Source organism: Leopardus geoffroyi, chromosome C1 (assembly GCF_018350155.1).
Source record: "Leopardus geoffroyi isolate Oge1 chromosome C1, O.geoffroyi_Oge1_pat1.0, whole genome shotgun sequence".
Classification (NCBI taxonomy): domain Eukaryota; kingdom Metazoa; phylum Chordata; class Mammalia; order Carnivora; family Felidae; genus Leopardus; species Leopardus geoffroyi.
This window is the reverse complement of record NC_059328.1, coordinates 160038029-160059721: the sequence shown is the minus strand read 5'-3', so window position 1 is coordinate 160059721 and position 21693 is coordinate 160038029. Positions and strand designations below refer to the sequence as shown.

General features: G+C 34.6%; 1 protein-coding gene across 2 annotated transcripts in view; it reads left to right on the top strand.

Annotated features, from left to right (window-relative positions):
• The window catches only part of TLK1 (tousled like kinase 1), a 147019-nt gene that overhangs the window by 64811 nt on the left and 60515 nt on the right, over positions 1 to 21693 (top strand). For both annotated transcript variants that reach the window (XM_045480166.1, XM_045480167.1), the window contains 2 exons: positions 16071 to 16146; positions 20697 to 20743. In XM_045480166.1, the coding sequence (XP_045336122.1) occupies positions 16071 to 16146; positions 20697 to 20743 (123 nt within the window). The remainder of the gene's footprint in view (positions 1 to 16070; positions 16147 to 20696; positions 20744 to 21693) is intronic.

The following is a 21693-nucleotide window of genomic DNA, read 5'->3' as shown; positions in this document are numbered from 1 at the left end:
AGTTTGTTCTCAAATTAGCACATTTACATTAGGTCCTTACAAAGTGTAGGTTTAGATTTAGTCAGAGTACAGCTTTTCAGAAGCTACATCAAGAATGTTTTCACTTTATATCTCCTGGACTTTGGAACATTTCTTGATATTTCCAGATTTTGGTCTATTTAGTAATTTCACATGTGTTTTCTTTCATAGGCTGTTACGTTATGAAGGGTAATAAAATAGTTTTAGATATTTCCCTTTTCTCTTCACCAAATCTGATATTTTTGAGAGATTTTTTTAATGGCAAAACTTAGTAATTAGATCACCTAAAGTAGTTATATGTTTCCATGTCCTTTATAGGTACCCATGCTCCCAATATAAGCCATAGATAGAGTATTTCAATTCTTTAAAAGAATGAGTCTATAAGAAAGTACCACTTCCCTTTAAAGAATTCTAAGAGTCGCTTTTGGCTGTATTTGTAGTTAAAATTTTTTCTTTTAAGACCATAGTGTAATTTACAGTGAAGTACAATTTGGCTAAGCATTGCATATACTTAGCTTAATTTGTATAGAAATTTGACATTTCAGGAAGGAATAGAAAGTCTTAAAATTTTGGAGCTTTTGCTGTTCTGTGTTCTGTATCTGGAATTTTTAAAAATTAATCATTAAGTCAAGTGGCACAGTATTGGAAAGGTCTACAGCTTACACTTTTTCCTTAAGATTTGAAGAAGGAATTTTTTTTGTCTTATCATTTAGGAAGCTACTTATCTGGAAAATGGTTTCCAGGTTTTATTTCTATATTAAGATACTTTAATTAATGAATTTCCTTGGGATGAAATTTTACACGCTTCAAAATACAGGTATTTGTAGGTCTTTAAATGAAGTTATTGGGAGTAAACAATTGTAGGGTGGAGTACTGCTTTTTTTTTCCTGATACACCTCGTAGTAAAGTTTATGTAGTATTTCATTGTCTTCTGGTGTCATTTTATTTTTTTGGTAATCCATCCCTTGATCCATTACGTTTTCTTAAATAATAGTTTTTGTTTTTATGAACAATCAGTACTAGAAGTTTATTTGAAAAAAAAAATAGCAGTTCTCTGCCACCCACCTCTACCCTACCGCATCCTCAATTCTTTTAGCCCTTCTTCCTGTTACTTATTTTCACATTTTATTTGTGCATATTAATATATATCCTGAGCTTTTGTTTCTTCAATTGGGCTCTTTCCTCCTACCCAGTACTCTTTTCAGACACCCAGAACCCTTCTGTTTTCCATCCTTGTACTGTTAAAACTGAAAGCATCTGATATTCACTGTTAGGCTGATTTGAATCTACTTCAACTGAAATTTCTCATTTCAGCTCAGATGTGAATTACTTCATACATAGATTTGCTTTTTGTTACTAAATGTAGAATTTAGAACAGAGATTTTTCCCTTTGTTAATGAAATTGCCTAGTAGATAGGAAGTAGATTGGTCTTGTTTTTGCTTCATTTTTTTTTTTTTTTTTTACATCATTCTAGGTCTGTTTGATAGGCTCCAAAAATTTGCTGTGTTTTCAGTAAGCATTTATTACATATCTGTTATCTTCTAGCCTCTGTGTCCAAGCACAGAGAATATAAAAGATGAGTACGATACAATCCCTGTGTTCACATGAGATCATTGTCTAGTAGAACAGACTACTTCATAAACAGTGTAGATTATGCTATGATAGAAGTTCAAGGTGGTATGGGAGCAAAGAGCAAGAACCCCCCAATTCCATCTGCCTGCAGGGGAGAAGAGGGGAGAAAAGAGAAGTCTTCCTTTAAAGAAGAGCTGGTGATTGAGTTGTTAGAAAGGCTATGAATTCATCCCAGAACACAAGGGCAAAGTATGAGAAGGCAGGCAGAGAGTACTATGATATGCTTTTTGCGTTTGCCTGGAAGCATGGCAAATAGTTTTGTTCAAGACATGGTGTAGTGGTTCTCAACCCCAACTGCACTTTAGATCACCCAAGAAGCTTAAAAAACATAATCTGCCTGTGTGATTCACCTGGTTTGCAGACTTCTGGTGTAGGTAGGATATGCAAGGATGGTGAAAGATTGGTAGGAATCAGGGTTTGAAAGCCCTTGTTCTTTGTACTAAGGAATTTGGACTTTGGTCTAGATAATGGCGAGCCATTTCAGCAGGAGAAACAAAACGCAAAGTAGAGATGAGGAAGGCTCCCCCAGGTGGCAGTACAGAGAATAGAGTTGGGAGAGAGGAGAAACCTAAGTTGGGAAGATCATTTAGTTAAGGAATACTGCCACCTTTACGAAACTGCTCACCTCCACAGTTTAATAGTAGGAGGGAAAAAAGTGGGCAGGGTGCTAATTAAAGTGTTCTCAAGTTTACCTTTTGGGTTCTGCCTTCTCCTTCAGATTTTCTAACTTTGGTTATTGATATTATCACCATCCAGGCTTATGCTTCTCAAATTTTAGTGTGCAAGTGAATTACCAACGGTTCCTTATGCCTTTAGGTCTGGAGTGGGGGTTTGCATTTCTAACAAGCTCTCACATTCTACTAGATTCTAAAAGTAGAATCAGTAGGGTCTGATGACTGAATGAGGGTAAAGAAGGAAAGGGAAGAACCTAGGGTTGTTTAGAGTTATCTGGCTCTAGGTGAATGTTAGTGCCTTTGATGAAGATAGATAACACAGAAGGAAGATACATAGATTTGGCTTAGAAGGTAATGAATTAAATTCTGGACAACAGTGAGTTTGAATATCTGTGAACTGACCAAATGAAGATGGTACTTCAGTTAGGTGGTAGGAGCTATCTGGAGCTCAGGAAAAGAGGTCAGGTTAGAGATGAAGACTTAGAGGAATTTTTGGTGTGGGTGTTAAATCCTTGAGTGTTAAAGGATTCCTGGGTGGGGGATGGGGAAGGGGGTGTCTCTGAGACTCTTTCGGAGGGTTCTGAAGGTCAGAACAATTTGTATAGTAATGCTAAGACATTATTTGCCTTTTTTACAATAATGCTAAGACATGTTTGGCTTTTTAACTTTCATTTTCTCATGAATTTACAGTGTGAAAATTTCTAGTGTGTAATGACACATGATGACATCATCACTCTGATGACTTGTATATTCTGGTGTCTCAAAACTTTAGTTTTAACTTCTAGAATAGTAAATATTGATAATTATAGCCCACATAAATAAAAGCTCTTGGGGTCCTCAACACTTTTAATAGTTTGTGGAGGAGTCCTGAGACCCAAAAGTTTAAAAACTGCTTCTGTAGCTGAACTCATCTTGATAGTGTTTGTAATGCTAGGAAATGTTAGCAGGTGAGATAGGTATGCTAGAGAAAGAATAGTAGTCTGGTAAGCAAGTAGACAGACAGTGGGAAGAAAAAGAGGAGAAAGTGGAGGAGAAGAATAATAAGGAGAATTAAATGTCACAGAAGTCAGTTTGGATAAAGACTGTAAAAAGTGACTAAGAATTGTCACTTAGGCTTAGTTTTAGTAGACTAATGGTAACAAGATGCCAGATTATAGTCTGTTAAGGAGACATTGGATAGTGAGGAAATAGTGACAGCAAATATTGACTACTCTTGGCAGAATCTTGATGATATAGGAAGGGAGACGGTATCTAGAGTCTTAACAGGCTTGACATATTATGTGCTAGGGAAGGGCTCATAGCAGAGCTGTGACAGTGGGACAAGAAAAGTGCTGTAAAGAGAGAAAATAGAATCAAACTTAAACTTGTTTTTTGAGGTGGTATGAAATGCCAAGATCCAGACCCTGGGTTGATTGGGTTCATTGTAGATAGAATTGACTGGGTACATCCTTTCCCCTGATGGGCAAACTTCCAGCCAAACGACCTTTCTCATACTTCACAGTGAAATAGAGGTTATCAGCTGGAGGAGAGAATCACGAATGGGTTGTGGGTGTGAGAATGATAAAAATTTTATGGGACGGACCAGAAAAGGAGTTTGTAGGGAATGGAGGGAGATGGCCGTTCATCTTATTTTAAATGTTTTAGAATGCCTCAAGGAGTTAGAAACAGTATATACGTGCGTTGTCTGCTGGATGAGAGTCCAGATTATTTTATGAGGATAAGAGAATGGAGCCCATATTCTTTGGTTATCAGTGTTTTCTAAGTTTTAAAATCTGCCTTTATTCACCTGTTTGCAGTTCTTCTTGAAGGACCCTTCTCTAAGCACAAAGACCTTTGCTACTTTCTATAAATTCTTTGCAGTTACTGTCCCCACCCAGCCTTACCCCAGATCCTAAGATAAATTATGTATTGTATAGTTCATTTGGAATTTATAATGAATACTAATAACATAATTCTTCTCCCTCCGTCTCCTCTTGATGTCCTAGAATATATTTTATATTTCTCTGCCTTACTTTATTTCTTACTAAGGTTGAAATATTTGTGACTGAATATAAATATAATTGAATTATGTCATCTTTAATAATATTGGAGAAGCACACTGTAAGTCTGTTTATACCTGTGTGCTTACATTCAACACATTACATAATGTTGGTAAAGCAAACACACATGTCAAATTGCTTTATTTTTGCCTCAATTTAATGTTTAATATTCATCTTTTATAGTACTTCTATATAACCTGAATCAAAGTTAATCATTTTAAAATAAATTATTTCTCTTTTCTAGAACCGAATGTTTCTCTCCCCCCCCCCGCCCTTGAGGAAGTTTAATCCTTTAACCCTCTGTCCGCTGGCATTGAATTACTGTTTATTTTTGGTCCAACTGAATTTGATTTCTGAGTTATTTAGGATTAAGGATTTTAAGTTATAGATATACGGAAGCCAGCACAGCTGTTGCATCTAGACATTTAAACTTACATGCGTTTTTAGAATTGTAATGATTGTAATGAAAGATAAATATGATATGGTGCCTTGATTGTCTTAATTTACCTCTAATGTTGATTAATGAAGGTCATTTTATGAAAGTTCTGATTAGCTTTGTCATTTGAATTAAGTTTGTAGAAGTCTTGAAACTTAAATGAGATTTTTTTCTCATTCGAGTTGAAGTGATAGCATTAAAGATACTTTAAAACATTAATGGCTTGTTTTGTTCTTTTTTAAAAAGAATTTTCAAAGGACCACATCATGTGTGGTTTCTTATTTTCATATTTTGGAGGAAATAGAAGTTGACACTAGGGAATTAGACCTAAAGCTAACTTGAACCTGGCTTTAGCAGGGTATTATTTCCATTTCTAGAGCTAGGGATATTGTGTATTGAGTTCTTTAATAGGTTATTTTTAATGTAAAATCTCCTTTGTTGAAGACGGTATTTAAAAATTCCATGTGTAACTTATACATATGTATGAATTATTTAAATGGGTTATCTTCTTATATTAGTTAACTGGCTAGATTATGGTAATACTGGTAAGAGTATTTCCTGTTTTTACTTTTTTTTATTCATACCCATCTCTACTTTTCATATTTCTTTTTTGCCCTCTTAATAGTGTTTGGCTTAAATGTTTCTGCAGTGAATGCTTAGGTATCCTAGGTTGGTTGGAAATTATGATTCTCTTTGAAAATATAGATAATACTGGCCTTAAATTTTATTTTATTATTTTAATATAATTTACTGACAAATTAGTGTCCATAACAACACCCAGTGCTCATCCCAACAAGTGCCCTCCTCAGTGCCCATCACCCACTTTCCCCTCTCCCCTACCCCCCATCAACCCTCAGTTTGTTCTTAGTATCCAAGAGTCTCTTATGGTTTGCCTCCCTCCCTCTCTGTAACTTTTTTTCCCCCTTTCCCTCCCCCATGGTCTTCTGTTAAGTTTCTCAAAATCCACCTATGAGTGAAAACATATGGTATCTGTCTTTCTCTGACTTATTTCACTTAGCATAATACCTTCCATTTCCATCCATGTTGCCTGCAAATACTGGCCTTAAATTTTGGGTTTTAGATTGAGTTAAAAAAAATCATTAAAGTTTTACTTGTCTATGTATATTTTTTATAACCCAGAGAATTTTTTAATGTCTTAGTCTGAACACCTAGTAAGAAAGAAGAAAACTTGAAAAATGAATTTAGTTTTGTGTTGTTAAGTATCACTGAAAGTTATATTTTCATGCCTATTCCTCCCTTTGGTGAATTACCTTGTTTTTCACTTTATTCTGTTTAAATCTGTTAGCTCCTCAAGATTGTTAGACACCTAGTTTAGTACCTTCATCAATTTTAAGAAATATTCTTTGTATCCTGCTGCCTAAATTGTTTTCTAAAATGTTTTAGTCTGATAAATAATTTTTGTGGTGTTCTACTTGATTGGGTTCCTCTGTCTTTTCTTGTCTTTGTGCTAGTAATATTTTGTCATTACTTCTTACTATGTTAGGAGGGCCAAACCAAAACACTGTATATGACAGTGTTGCTATATACAGTATGTAATATGTATAATAACAATGTCATCTTGAAGGGGAGAGTACTCTGTGTGCATGCAAACTGGTGTATTTTATAACACTAATAAAGACATTTTCTCAGTAGAAGAGTAAGTTTGTTTTTTTTTTTTTTCTTTCCCTTATAAGACTAATAATCATACTTCTAAATTACAAGATTTGAAGTTCCTGTGAAATTCCTGGAATTTCTTTGTAAAATTTCCTTTTATTTAAAAAGAAAACTATAATTATACTACTATCCATTAAAGGACATGCTTTTATAGGAGTTATATTCAGCTAAAAGTTAGTGTTTGACCCTAAAATATGTTATATGACAGGGTTCACAGCAAAGGAAGTGGATCTATCCAGTTGAATATATATGTCCTTAGTCTCCTGGAAGGAAAAGTTGAAATCAAATGTGGGTTTGATACTGTCACTGTGCCTCTTTTTCCATAAAGTTAGAGGACTGTATGTGTCGAAATCATCTGAGAAGCTTTTTCAGAGGAAAAGTATTCAGGCTCCCTGCTTGGAAATTCTTATATACTCTGTCTAGATAATCTTTCAGTTTCTTATAAATCATGAAATCTTGAAATGATGATTCTGTAACCCTTTTATTTTGGAAGCAAATAAACAGCTAGCTGTTAAAGTTTCCCTTTGTACAAGTGCATTTAGCATCAGTGATTGGTTGTTCTTTGGACAAGAAAGTTCTAAGCTGATTGATGCAAATAAGATTGGAAGAGAAAAATGCCAAGTCATTCTAAGACTGAAGACATACTTTAAAGTGGAACCTGGCCTAGTGCTTGACCATAGCATATGCTCAGTGAATATTTTTTGAATGAATAAATTTAACACCACTCTAGTTGTACCGTACTATACAGGTAGCTTTTGCGTCAACAACTACAGGTGGTTCTTACATATTCATCTCTTCACTTTATTGACATTTGGGGGTGGAGAATTCCTGGGCTAGGGGTAGGGTTGTCTTGTGCAATGCAGGTTGTTCATCAGCGTCTCTGCCTAACATACTAGATCTCCGTAGCCCCTCTCTCCTCCTCCACAACTGCCCTCCCTTGTGGCAACCAAAAATATCTCCAGGTATTGCCAGAAATCCTCTCGTTGAGTACCACCCTATTAATGAAGGAGAGAGAATAGTTTTAGCATGTTACCTGTGGAGCTAGATTACAACTCTGTAAGTTTCGCATCTCCTAAGTAAGAAAACAGAAGTCCAGAGAGGTTAATTAATTTGCCCACAGATAGTAAGTTAACAGTCAAAATTCTAGTACCTAAGTATCTGTTTTATTTCAAAGTGATACTCTCAACTACTGTGTGTACCCTCTCTCTGTATAACTAAGATAATGTATAACTCATTAGTTAGATAAATGATCCTAGCTAGTCTTTTGAAGAAGAAAAAAAAAGGTATTCTTTTTTGGCAATATTTAGATTTAAAATGATTTATAATAACATCAGATTTGCCAGTCCAAGGTATGCCTGGACTAAAAGCATTTCACAAATGTTTTTATCTGATAAATACTGCTTTTAGTCCGGATTTTAAGGGCAGTCAGCACAAGCTGACATTACTGAGAAATTCGGTTTCAGTGTGTTATACTATAGTAGAGTTTTAAAAATATTAGATGTATTTTTATGTCAGCAGCACACAGTATTATGATTAATTCTCATTTTCTAAAATAAGTGAGTAACCATGACAACCCATTGGACTTATATCCTAATGAGTTTTCTGCTATAGCTATATGTCACAATTTTGGTCTTTAATTTTTAATAGAAGAATATATTAAGAATAATTTCTTAATTTTAGACAATTTCCAGTATGGAATATGCAGGTCTTATTATTATATACATAGATTATTGCTAATCCTGGATACATCGGCATCACTTTTGGAGCTCTTTAAAAGTGAGGATTCCTTTGGTCTCTCTCCAGAGATGGTTAAATTTGGAATGGGGACTTGAGCATGAGCTTACATAAAAGCATTAAGTGGTTATGATGTATAGTAACATTGAAAATCAGGGCTAATGGTTGAATGATAGAATGATTTCTTTCTACAACAAACTCACTTTTTTGGGTTATAAATGTAGTATTGCTATAGAGAACAACAATGGAATACCACCTTTTTTTTTTTTTTTTTTAACATATCAGGTAGACAGATACTTAACGATTGGTGAGCATTCTCACAGTGTTATTGAAAGTGTAGATTGGCATTGCCTCTGAAAATGCACTTTGGCAATATGTTTAAAATTATTAGTGTGCATATTCTGTGTCACAAAACTTACACGTAAGTTTGTCTATCCCAAAGAAATTGTTTAAGGATCTAGGGATTCACGTTCAAGGAAATGTCTGTAGGGCTATTATACAGGAGTATGTTACTCCATCATGAGTGTCACACCGGGAGAAAAGTTGTGAAATCACTGCTCTAAATTTTACTATTGTAAGCACTCTCAAAATGCCAACATTTCCAGAATAACTTATCTTGAAAATTTGCTTTTTCCTCCCACAGCGTTTGCTCTATATGGCTGTTTTATTCTGATTGTATGATTTGAAAACTTACAAGATCATATGAATAGGGGAGAAAGTCCAACTTTATTTTAATTTTTAGTCTATATTATTCAACAAATAAAGCCTTTAAAAGGAAAGCCAGAGAAGGGAAAATGCCAAGAAATAGTTATGCTATGTAAATTGTAAGAAAATGGGAGATAAAATTGCATTTCATCAATATTGAAGACTTGGTATGCTCCTTTAAACATATGTGAATGCAAATTAAAATGGGTCCAGATGATAGGAGCTTAAAAAGTCAGGCTGTGAGAATGGCGAGCTAAGGTAGTTTTTAAAAAATTGACAGTAAGATTGCTTTAGTATTATAGTTCTTTTAGGTGCTAATGCGGTTGTAGGTACTGTATATTTGTGAGCAGAGTAAAAATCTTCAGGCTTTTAAAAATGTTATGAGCTGGCACAGATTAAGTTACCTATAGAGAGCACACATTTTGGGGCGCCTGGGTGACTCAATCAGTTAAACGCCTGACTTCAGCTCAGATCATGATGTCATGGTTTCTGAGTTAAGCCTCACATCGTGCTCTGTGCCGACAGCTCAGAGCCTGGAGGCTACTTCAGATTCAGTGTCTCCCTCTGTCTCTGCCCCTCCCCCGCTTGCACTCTGTCTCTGTCTCACTGTCTTTTTCTCTCTCTCTCAAAAATAAGTAAACATTAAAAAAAAAAAAAAAAAAAAAAGAGCACACATTTTAGTTAGGCAGTTACCCAAGTTTATCTTCTTGGCTCTCTACCATCTTTGATAGTACATATTATTAAATAATAAAGGCAGTACAGCAGAAAATAGGCTACACTCAAAATTGCTGACATGTTGATTGGAATAACTTCAGACAGCAAGGAAGTGCTTTTATTTCATGATAGGATCCCCAAAATGATGTATATATAAACTTTTTATACTAAATATTGAAATCAGTAGTATAATGTCGATCTTCTTTTAGGTGTCAAAGATTCAAGCAAATACTTCCAGATAATAATATTAAAGTTTTGACTCTTGGGCAGAGTCAGACTGTGAATTTCAGGTCCTGCCAGCTCAAAATCATCCTTGTGTTAGGATGTACATATCTCATGATAGTTTTATCTAAATGTAAATTTGATGCAAAGCAGCAAGGAAATTTTTACAATAGAATTTTAGTTTTCTTATAGTGCATTATTCTAACCAAATCTTTATAGCAAAAAGTTGGAAGGAACAGTATCTTGTACATTTGATATTCTTGAATAGAACATCTATTTTACATTGACTATTTTTATAAAGCTCCAGATTTTCCTTTCTAGTTCAGTGCTGTTTTGATATATGCCATTAAAGTAACAGACTTCTCCAGCATTTTTCTGTCTTACATCTAGTTTAACAAATTTTGCCTAGAAATGTGGAATAAAATTGAACATTGGTATTACCAGCTTCAGGCAAAAAGATTTGTCATGCCATTTGTTCAAAGTACAGTGACCTTAAATTTGATACCTAAGTAACTCTGTGAATCATTTGAATAGCCAGTGAGTTGTATTTTTGAAACCTATCTTAAGCTAAATGAATTGATTGGAAAACATTCATTCTGACAAGTCTAAGGATTGAATATTCTGTTATAGATATTATTTAATAATAGAGTAACTTTTCTTTCTGATTTAAAGTATTTTCTCATTTAACAGGAAAATATTAAATATATCTGTGTCGGTTAACTGTAGTAATTTTATTAGAGATGATGTTACCTGATTTTTTGTTGTTGTCTAGTCAGGGCTGATGAGTTCTGCTTAAGGTGGAGGCGAAGAATAAATTTTAATATCCACTCTTCTTTTGTTGATGTTAGAATGGTATCTTTTCACATAATGTTAAAATTTCCTGTAATGCATTTGTGCCAATAATTTTAAATACCTCTAGTTGGAGGCTGATAGAGGTGGTTATCTGTTTTCATGACACAATCCATACTGATTTATCTGCCTCCTTCTGTGACAGTGTTAAGATTCTAGTTTTCTTATATTTTGTCTTAATTGCATTGAAGAAACACACATGTATTTTTATCCTAAAAATACGTCAAGGAGCCAGATAAAACAAGATCCCGTAGTAGATATGAAAACCTTTTTTTTTAATAATCACTGGCTTAAATTCCAAGTAAAATAGAAGCATTAGTTCAATTATGTCACAGTCACCTCTTAAATCCTTTAGATTTGTCTTTGTTTTTTGAACATACTTTCAACTGCTAGGAAGTACTGTGTTAAATTCTCACTAATATCTTAGAACATTTAAATGCCAGAGTAATCATTCAGGTTTTGGTATGATTACAAATTAGCACTTACGAAGCTAAACTGATTTTTTAAATAGTACCAGTCTCTCCTTTCATCATTTTCTCCTAACCACTGTTCTGTTGTATGTGATAATTCTTTGACTTTTTATAATTGCTGTAATCTTTCCATCTTTGCTTTAAAGCAAAATGATATTATTTTGCCTTCTATATTTATTTTGCCTCTGTTATTGTGGTCAAGTGTAATGCAACAGTTGAGAAAAAAACAGAAGAAAAGAATGAAATAACAGCATCCACGAGAGCAATAGCAAGCTTGGAATTATTTTATATAAAATGCTTGATATGAGCAAATTTTATGCCTCGTGCAAATACAAAGCTGGCGTGGTTGATGTCCCTTGGATTTTCTTGGAAATCACTGGTCAAGATTGATGGTTTTTCAAATCTTTTTTAAGCCATAGAACTCTTTCTTCAAAGTAAGTCAAATATAGAATTTCGAGTGTTAAAATAAGAAATGCAGTGTTTGCAAGCACAGAAGTGGAGGTGGGGTAGGATGTGTCTGATAAGCTAGAGCCTTAGCTCAGCCACCTGCTTCTTTCTTCCCTTCTCTCTCCTCTTTAACTAAACTTTTGAGGCACAACCTCCTTTCTCTTAAGGTATCTCTGGAGTACTGTCTGAAAAATTGCAGATAGCATTCTGAATTTTTCTTCACCGATGAGCCATTTTAGACCCATTAAATATTTGCCAAGTTTCCACATATCCTAAATTCCCACATTTCTAAATTCCCAAATAAATCCATATAGAAATGAGTGACAGGAGAATTGGCAGCAGTAGCCTTCACTGAGAATTTTTGTTTTGTTTAAGTGTTATTGAGATTATTTAAATTTAAAACCACATAACTAATGCACATTGTCCTGAAGGTTAGTGATACAACACTTAGGGCCTAGACTGCCAGTTCTGTGGCTTGTAATTGAGAACAGAGTTGAATGGGACCTTAGAGAGGAAACCACTTATTTTGCAAGCAAGCCCTACAAGTTACTTGTAAGCTATAAGGGCAGAATCTGCTAATCATTTAACAGGTGGCACATGATTGAACTTCAGAAATATGAAAGTACACGGATATTTGTAATAATAGGATAGCTACTCAGATAAGAAAATTTATTGGGTACTTACTGACATTTATAGAGTTATGTATCTGTTCCAGATGCTGTATCAAGTGTGTTTCTGGTATGTTTCTCATTTAATCCCCACAATCCTATACCTGTATTATCACATTTAAAATTGATGGGAATAGGGTACCTGGCTGCCTCAGTCAGTAGAGCATGTGACTCTTGATCCCAGCATCCTGAGTTTAAGCCTCACATTGGGCATAGACATTATGTAAAAAAAAATTGATGAGAAAATCTGAGTCGGGTTAATAAGTAACATGCTAAGAGTTATGGTAAATAATGGATCCAGAGTTTGATTCTTAGTCCTAGTCTTTTTCTTCAGAGAGCCATGGTACTTGCTCTTTAGAAAATTACAGTTCATTTGGGCTGACAGAACAAGCCTAAAATAATCTGGGGTGAGAGTGAGGAATGAGGTGGTCATACTACAGCATCAGTGAAAAAAGATTAAGGTTCATAGGAAGGGACAAAATGGTGTGTTTGTAATGGAAACATTTACTTTATAGGCAAATTTAGTTATATCTAGGTTTTCCTTTCTCATTTTTTATTTTGCTTAACTTTTCAATTTTTTATTACCCATTTCCAACTTCTTACCCCACATTAGTCATGTTAGTCTTAAAATTAATTTTACTTCCTTAGTTCTTTAGTCATCCTTTTTCCCCCTTCTTCCTCAAATTCTTTTCTGGTGTAAACAAGGTAAACCCATTCCTTTTGTGTGTGTGTGTTTTAACTGTAATAATTATTCATTTGGTTTTTTTTTTTAAGTTTATTTATTTATGTAAATTTTTATGTTTATTTTTTATTTTTGAGAGAGAGACAGACTATCAATGGGAGAGGGCAGAGAGAGAGGGAGACACAGAATCAGAAGCAGGCTGCAGGCTCTGAGCTGTCAGCATAGGGCCAGATTCAAATCAGGGCTCCATCTCACAAACCATGGGATCAAGACTCAGATACTCAATGGACTGAGCCACCCAGGTGTCCCATCATTCATTGTTAACAGTTTTTAACAAAATGACATTTCCCTCAAAGGACTGTCCCACTTTTCCATTCCATCAGGCTTAAAATTTAGGTAGGGAAATGTTGCCTCAGAGAAAAGAAGTTTTTACTAAGTAATCTGTAGGTCTTTAAAAAAAAAAAAAAAAGACCTTCAGTATCTTCAAGTATATATCCAGTGAAGTGTTTAATAAATGATATTCCAAATAAGTTTGAGAATTTCTATATACACTGTAACTTTCCATCCCAGTCCCTTTTTGGAGATAACCAGTGAATGTTAGCATTTTAATGGTTCCTAGAAACTTTGTGGTAAATAAATCTAACTTTGTTTACCCCAGTTGAACCACCCCACGGTCTTCTGCATTTAAAATGTAGCCTCTCATCTAACTGATCCAGTGTTACCTGCAATGTATTTTAGAAAATAGTATGGAACCATTTAGATAGACAGTGTTTCCAGTATAACTTTTAGAATTGTATTATTCTGTGTGGATTCTTTGTTGTTTATCAAAAGTTAGCTAGTCAAGACTTAAAATGGAATTCAGATGGGATCCTGTCATGCTTAAAAATTAGTATAACATTGGGGTGCCTGGGTGGCTCAGTTGGTTGAGCATCCGACTTCGCGTTGGGTCATGATCTCTAGTTCATGATCTCATAGTTCATGATCTCATAGTTCAGAGCCCATAGTTCACATTGGGCTCTGTGTTGACAACTCAGAGCCTGGAGCCTGCTTTGGATTCTGTGTTTCCCCCCACTCATGCCGTGTGTGTGTGTGTGTGTGTGTGTGTGTGTGTGTGTCTCAAAAATTAATAAACATTAAAAAAAATTAGTGTAACGTTAAACTTGTGAAAAACCGTATATTCTTGATTTTAAATTATATTTTTTACATAGATTAAGTTGGGAAGGATATGAATAAATATTATTTGCGAATCAGTTCTTTTTTTGTTTAAGATAGATTTTAGGGTTGTTTATAAAAATGTTAACCTAGAATTTTTAATTTAGTGTTATTTTGAAGAAAATAGAAGATTGGTTATTGTTTGTCTGAGTTTGATAACTAAACTCTGAACTACTTACCCTTAATTGTTGGTACATGAGTCTGCTGAGTAGATTGCAAGTTAGAGTGGATTTCTTTAAGATATCTGGTTTGTGTTGTGAAAACATATAGGCAGTTTATTGATAGACATAATGAATTTTATTTACAAACTTGATAATTTTTGAAGTTTTTTTGTATAATTGATTCATTCAGTTCTGGATATAGGGCAGGTAACGTGTCACATAGAGAAAAAAAGACCATTCCGGCCTTGAAAGTACAGAGTTGAATTTGATTTCCATCCTGGTTACCTTGAATAAGTTATTTAATATTCATGTATTTATCAAGTGATAACTGTATGCAGGAATGGGAGAATGGGAAGGTGAGGTGGGAAGATGGTGTCACTCCTGTTTTAAAGAATTCAGATTCTAAACATTCACTTCATCCTCTCAGAATCTGTTATCTTGTTGATAAAAATGAGGGTAAGAAAACTTAAAATCTCCGTGATAATAGTGAAGAGGAATCATAGATGCTCAACACGAGTTAGGTTATGTGTTGTCATTCATACTGTTTAATCATAGACTATTCATACAACAAAATATGGAATATGTTCCTTCCTTGTTTGGGGACTACATTGCCTTTAGAGATTTATTTTAAGTTGCCTCGATGTTTCATTCATTCAAACATTCTTTGTTCTGGCACCAGACGTACTTGCCAAGCTTCTAGAATTTGAGGGCCTTGTGCCATTGCCTTGTGCTTTTGCTCTTAGTTTTAATCTTTAAGCACAACAACAGTCTGTCAACACTCCATGAAAATTACTTGTCATTTTAGCCTGATGAAAATACTAATTTGGGAATAAGCCATCATCCAGGGTGGGGTGTCTGCAGACTTTTTCTGTGAAGGGCCAGATATTTTAGGCTCTGTAGACCATAGAGTCTCTGTAGGAACTAACTCTGCTGTTGTAGTCTGAAAGCAACCATAGATAGTACATAAATGAATGAGTGTGGCTGTGTTCCAATAAAACTTTATTTATGGACACTCAAATTTGAATTTCTTAAAATTTTCATATCATAGTATTTTAATTATTAAATTTTTGGTTATTTAAAAAAGTAAAAGTTAGGCTTAGATTGGGCCTTACAAAAACAGGTGGCTGGCCAGATTTGGCCAGTGGGTTGTAGTTTGCTGTCCCCTAATTTAGGGCACAATCTACAAATTTGCTCTAATTGTTGTTACATAATAATTGTTAAACATTTAGGTGAATGGTCCTTTTTAGTAGGGATTGTATATATATCAGAGTTTAAGTTTGCTCTTTTCTTTTTCATCCGAGTTTACTTTTATAGACTAAATATGTGTGAATAATAGAAAGCTAATAGGAAAAACTAAGTTTTTATTCTTTATTTTTGTTGTTTTTTACCCAATCCAGTTAAGAATGTGAAGAACTTTCATTTTTCTTTAAAGATGTTAAAGAACAGCCTTTAAAAAGGCTAATTACTCTCAGATTTTCACCCACCTCAAATCAGATTCTGTAAATGTGAATTTCACGTAATGTGTGTAAGTCTTCTGTACTTTGAATTTTAAAAGCTTACACAGTAGAAAATTTTATCTTTTAATAAATTGTGTAAAAGTAACCATTTATATCACATGAACACTATTGAACAAAACCGTTTTTATTTTGAAAATGAAAATAATTTGTATAGTGACTAATAATTTTGTATGTAAACAGTATATTTTTAAATTCTGTTAACTTGCTTTCTGTAGACACCAGAGAAGAAACAATCGGAATCATCTAGAGGAAGAAAGAGAAAATCAGAAAACCAGAATGAAAGTAGTCAGGGTAAGTGAAACAAAATCTCCTTTCAGAGCCAAATGACCATTTACAATTAATTATTCTGATTTTTTAATCAGTAGTTTAACTGTACAAGTAATACTATGTTTTTGTAATTTCTATAGCTATTGTGTAACTTATACATTACTAATAATAGTTTAGAAATGTACTTCTATAAGAAATAATAATATGAAATTGGAATCTTTTTTGTAGCACAGATAGTTAGTGTATGGTTACTATTTTTAGGCTTTTTGACATTTCCCTTATTTTTTTTATTTGAGAATTAAAAAGGCAAGTATCATGTCCAAATCTTATCTTATCCCTTTCATTTTTCTTTCTTTATCTGAATTATGGTATTGAAGTGGCTTCTTGTCTTCGAATAAGAACATTAGATGTCACTTTAAAGTGCAAGTACCCAAAGCTTGCTTTGGTTATTAAAGACTTTATATATAAAGACTTTTATTAAAGCACCAACTTTTTCTTTCCAAATCTGTTTGTTCTTCATTCTTTGTTGCATACCTACCCTTTGTGATATAGGCTAAGAAGATGGTTTTCATTAGACTACACAACTCTTGTAATGGACAACAAAATAGTATTGTCCTTTAATTTGGCTACTCAAAATTAAATCCAATAAATTGGTTCTTCAATCACATGTAATGACTTTATACATATATTACATGTTTTAGAGCCACTTACTTTAGCTGTAAAGACTTAAGGCCACGAACATGTGGTATCCTAGTATTTACATGTGGCACTGGCATCAAGAAATGTACTTGAAGCAACTGTCTGTGTGGAAGGAAGGAGTTAAACCACTCTAGCATCTTTCTGTAGACGTGTGGTACTTTGTATCTCAGTCTGCTCTGAGCTTGTTTTTGGTCTTGGTGTAGTTCCAAGTGGACTTGGGAGTTTGATTTAGTGTAAAGATACATTAGTTATGATAGTTTCAACTCTAGTTTTAAAAACTCACTTAAAAGTAGGTCCCAAATTAGGGTGGGACTTCTGGGGTGGTTGATCCAACCCAGATCCTATGTTTTTAAGAATCCATGTTTATTTCTTTGTGGTCTGCTATCCACAGAATTGTCTGGTTTCCTTACGGTTTTAGAATGGTTGCCAATTTTGATTGGATTTACTTGCTTCAGCTTTCACACTTGTATTTGCTTTAGAGAGAGTTGGCTTTCTATGTTTTTCCCCTTTCTTTGAACGTTAGCTTCTTCAAGTCCAGAGCAAACTTCTCTTATAATCTGGTCAGCCAGAATTGGATCATGAGTCCATTCCAAACCCAGTTATGTCCATAGACATACTATTGCCCTTACAAAAATCAGGTCCATCTCTGAAATTGAAAGTGGGTAAAATTCCTTTTAGAAATGAAGGCTTTGTGGAGAGGGGACGATACCTGAACAAAATTGGATTTCTGATCAGTAGGGGGAGGAAATTAGGATGGAGGCCAGACAGGAGTCAGCTTCTTCTGAAATTACATGTGCTATGTAGGGGAGGGAATGTTAACAGAGCAAAATTTGTGTTCAGTTAGGGAAAAAGGATTAGGGAAATAGCTTCTGGATAGATAACCAAAAATGTCTCTGTCTTCATCAAAGGATAGCACCCTCAGAATCTGCAGGAAAGTTGTTATAGGCAGAAGGAAAATTCCTTGGGTTATACAGGCATACCTTAGAGATAACTTCAGGTTTGGTTCTAGACCATCACAATAAAGCAAATATCACAGTAAACAAGTTAAATGAATTTTTTGGATTCTCAGGGTATATAAAAGTATATTTATACTATACCATAGTCTATTAAGCATGCAATAGCATTATGTCTAAAAAGCATCATGCATTTCTTAATTTAAAAACATTGCTAAAAAATGCTGTCATCTGAGCTTTCAGTGAGTTGTAATCACTGATAACAGTGATTATTTGCCATAACAAATATAATAATAATGAAAAAGCTTGAAATATTGCAAGAATTACCAAAGTGTGATACAGAGACATAAAGTGAACAAATGCTATCTATTGGAAAAACAGTGCCTATAGACTTGCTCAGTGCAAGGTTGCCATAGACCCTTCAATTTGTGTTTAAACACACACACACACACACACACACACACACACACAAGCACAGTATCAGTGAAGTGCAATGAAACAAGGTATGCCTGTAAAACCTTTTACATTCCTTTCCGACCTCTAAATAAATCTGTATAAAACTATTGTTCAAACTTTCTAGGTAGCTTTTATAGTTGTGAGTACTTAGTTTTTCTTGTTAAACAAAAGAATTTAAGGTTGTTAGGTCACGTGGGTGGCTCAGTCAGTTGAGCATTTGACTTCAGCTCAGGTCATGATCTCACGGTTTGTTGAGTTTGAGCCCCACAATGGACTCTCTGCTGTCAGCTTAGAGCCCGCTTCGGATCCTTTGTCCCCCTCTCTCTCTGCTCCTCTCCAGTGCTCGCTCGCTCTCTCTCAAAAATAAATACACATTAAAAAATAAAAAAGAATTTAAGGTTGCTGAACTTTCAAATCTTATTGATTGATTGATTTGTTTATTTATGAGGGAGAGAGGGAAAAAGAGAGAGAGAGAGAAGGAGAGAGGGAAAAAGAGAGAGAGAGAGAGAGATATCAAGCCAGGGAGAGGGAAGAAGGAAAGAGAGAATCTTAAGCAGATTCTATGCTTAGTGTGGAGCCTGATGCAGGGCTTGATCTCACGACCCTGGGATCATGACCTGAGCCAAAATCATGAGTTGAATGCTCAACTGACTGAGCCACCCAGGCACCCCTTAAAATGTAACCTTTGTTCATCTCAGTAGTGCCTGGCACATAGTAACCACTTCAGATATTTGTTATGTAAATAAAATAGATGAATAAATTAATATAAGTCAGTGTTAAATTGATAAATGTGTGTGTTTATATTATCCGAAGCTTTTGACTTCATGGTGTCATCAGGTTTTATTTGTATTGAAGAAATCCTGTATTTTGTATAGTTCCAATGAAGGGTGGGTGCCTCTTATCCAAAAAAGTATCTTTAAACACAGTATTTCTTAGCACCTTCTTAATTCAATATTTTTTTTTATTTCAAGTTTTTATTCAAATTCTAATTAGTTAACATACATATTAAAATTGATTTCAGGTGTCGAATTTAGTGATTCGTCACTTACATATAACAGCCCAGTACTCTTCACAAGTGCCCTCCTTAATCCCCATCACCCATTTAGCCTATCCCCTGCCCTTAATTCAGGATTTATAAAATTGATTCTTTTTAGAGCAAAATTTTTAATCAAAGAACTGTGATATGTAATGATTTGGACCACTTTATCAATATGGTCATAAGAGCAATATTGAAAATCTAGTTTATTAAAAAACATCCTCTGGGGGCACCTGGCTGGCTCAGTTGATTAAGGGTCCAACTCTTGATTTCAGTTCTTGATCTCATGGTTGGTGAGATGAAGCCCCACATCAGGCTCTGCACTGACAGCATGGAACCAGCTTTGGAGTTTCAGCCCCCCTCTCTTTCTCCCCGCCACGCCCCTGCATGTGTGCACGCTCTTTCTCTCTCTCTCAAAATAAACTTAAAGAAAAACACACAGGAGTGCCTGGGGTGGCTCAGTTATTTAAGCATCTGACTCTTGGTTTTGGCTTAGTCATGATCTCATGTGTTGTGAGATTGAGCTCCGCGTCTGGCATTGCACTGACAATGCAGAGCCTGCTTGAGATTTTCTCTCTCCCTGTCTTTCTGCCCCTTCCCTGCTTGTGTGCAAACACACTCATTCTCTCTCTCTCTCTGAAAATAAATAAACTTTAAAAAAAAAAAAGAAGAACATCCTGTTGATTTGATTTGGGGATACTTTTTTTTTTTTTTTTCAAGTTTATTTTGTTTATTGAGAGAGACAGAGGGTGTGTGAGCAGGCAGAGAGAGAATCTCAAGCAGGTTCCACACTGCCAGCGGGAAGTCTGATGCGGGCTTGAACCAGTGAACTGTGAGATCATGACCTTAGCCGATATCAAGAGCTGGATGTTTAACCGACTGAGCCACCCACCCACCCCGGGAATACTTTCTTTAGAAAATCCAAACTTTTACAAAATAACGTTCATATTAAAGCTTGTTATTGTCAGTTTGTTATGGTTTTGTGTTAACCAAAGCTTTTATATTATTTACAGGTATAAATTGGTTTGTTAGTTATACAGTTGCGACTTGTTTTTTTTTTAATTCATTGATTTGCTTTTATGAAATTAGCAGTCATTAAGCAATATGAATAATGTAGTTTTAAAAACAAAATCCTTTAATGTCATTTATATATGTGGTTCTCCAGTAATTGGGACTTTAAAAATTGACATGTTTCTATTGAAATGTCATTTGATTTTTGGATTTCTGAAGTTGGCATCTTACCCTCTGAGGATTCATAATATAATTCTTTCAATGTCTATCACTACCCAACTAAAATATCATGTTCTTTTTATTAAGCAGATGATTTTTATGTGTATTAGCAAAATCAAGTTTGACACATTCTTTTTCTGATATAGTATGATAGGTAGTCATGACCAGATCTGTAACAGTTTTTTACTTTTATATTCTAGGAAAAAGTATTGGGGGGCGTGGCCACAAAATTAGCGACTATTTTGAAGTAAGTTTATTGATAAATACCTCCAGTTCTTAATATTATTTTGGTATGGGCTGAAGTAATTTCTTTGAAGTACAAGGTCAACTTTTGATTACGTGATTAGAGCAGAGTGTCAGTACTATGTAATGTCCTGTCTTCCTAGGAACATTAAAATTTACTTTTATATTCGATATTATTGTTGTAATTTTCAAAGTACTTCCTCACATACTTGCTTATAACAGCCCAGGAAATAGGTACAGGAGATATTAGGGTTTCTATATTACAGATGAGGAAACTGAGGACCAGACATGTAAAGTAGCCTATTTAAAGTCAAATTCTAAATGGAAGTGCAAAGAGAGAACTTGAATAACCTCTAGTTTAGAATTGTTTCTGCTATCAGTGCAGCCTTTATGGCACCATAGCAACATTTGAGTCCTGTAGATGGAAGTTAAATAATAGAAATGTGAATCTAAGAGCCCCTGAAAATAATAAATGTGATAAATTTAGATTCTTACCCAATTAAGAATATTACCTTATTCTTCTACACAGAAATACTTTTGGCTACCAGTTTTACATTACAGTACATTAATATGATTGTTAAAACAACAAACATGATCTACTCAGTTGAAAAATACTTATATTTACTTGAGTGTGAGAGCAGAATTTGCCAGTTAGGGGAAGGGCTGCATTAAAAGCTTTTTTTTTTTTTTTTTTTTTAACCATCCATTGTGTTTCTTAATTGGATTTACAGAATCTAAGGTAAAACTATTGCTGACCACGGTCTTGTATTGCTAACCTAGTGCTCTTTAGTTAAGGTCAGTCCCTCAGTGTTAATAAGAATCTTTGCCAAAGGTTGGATCAATTCAAATAAACAAATTTCGAGTCTGTTGAATATTCCTCATGTGCCACTAGTTCTGCTAGTCACTGTAGAGTAAAAAATAAATGAGACCAAGTCCCTAGGTTGCAGGAAGACA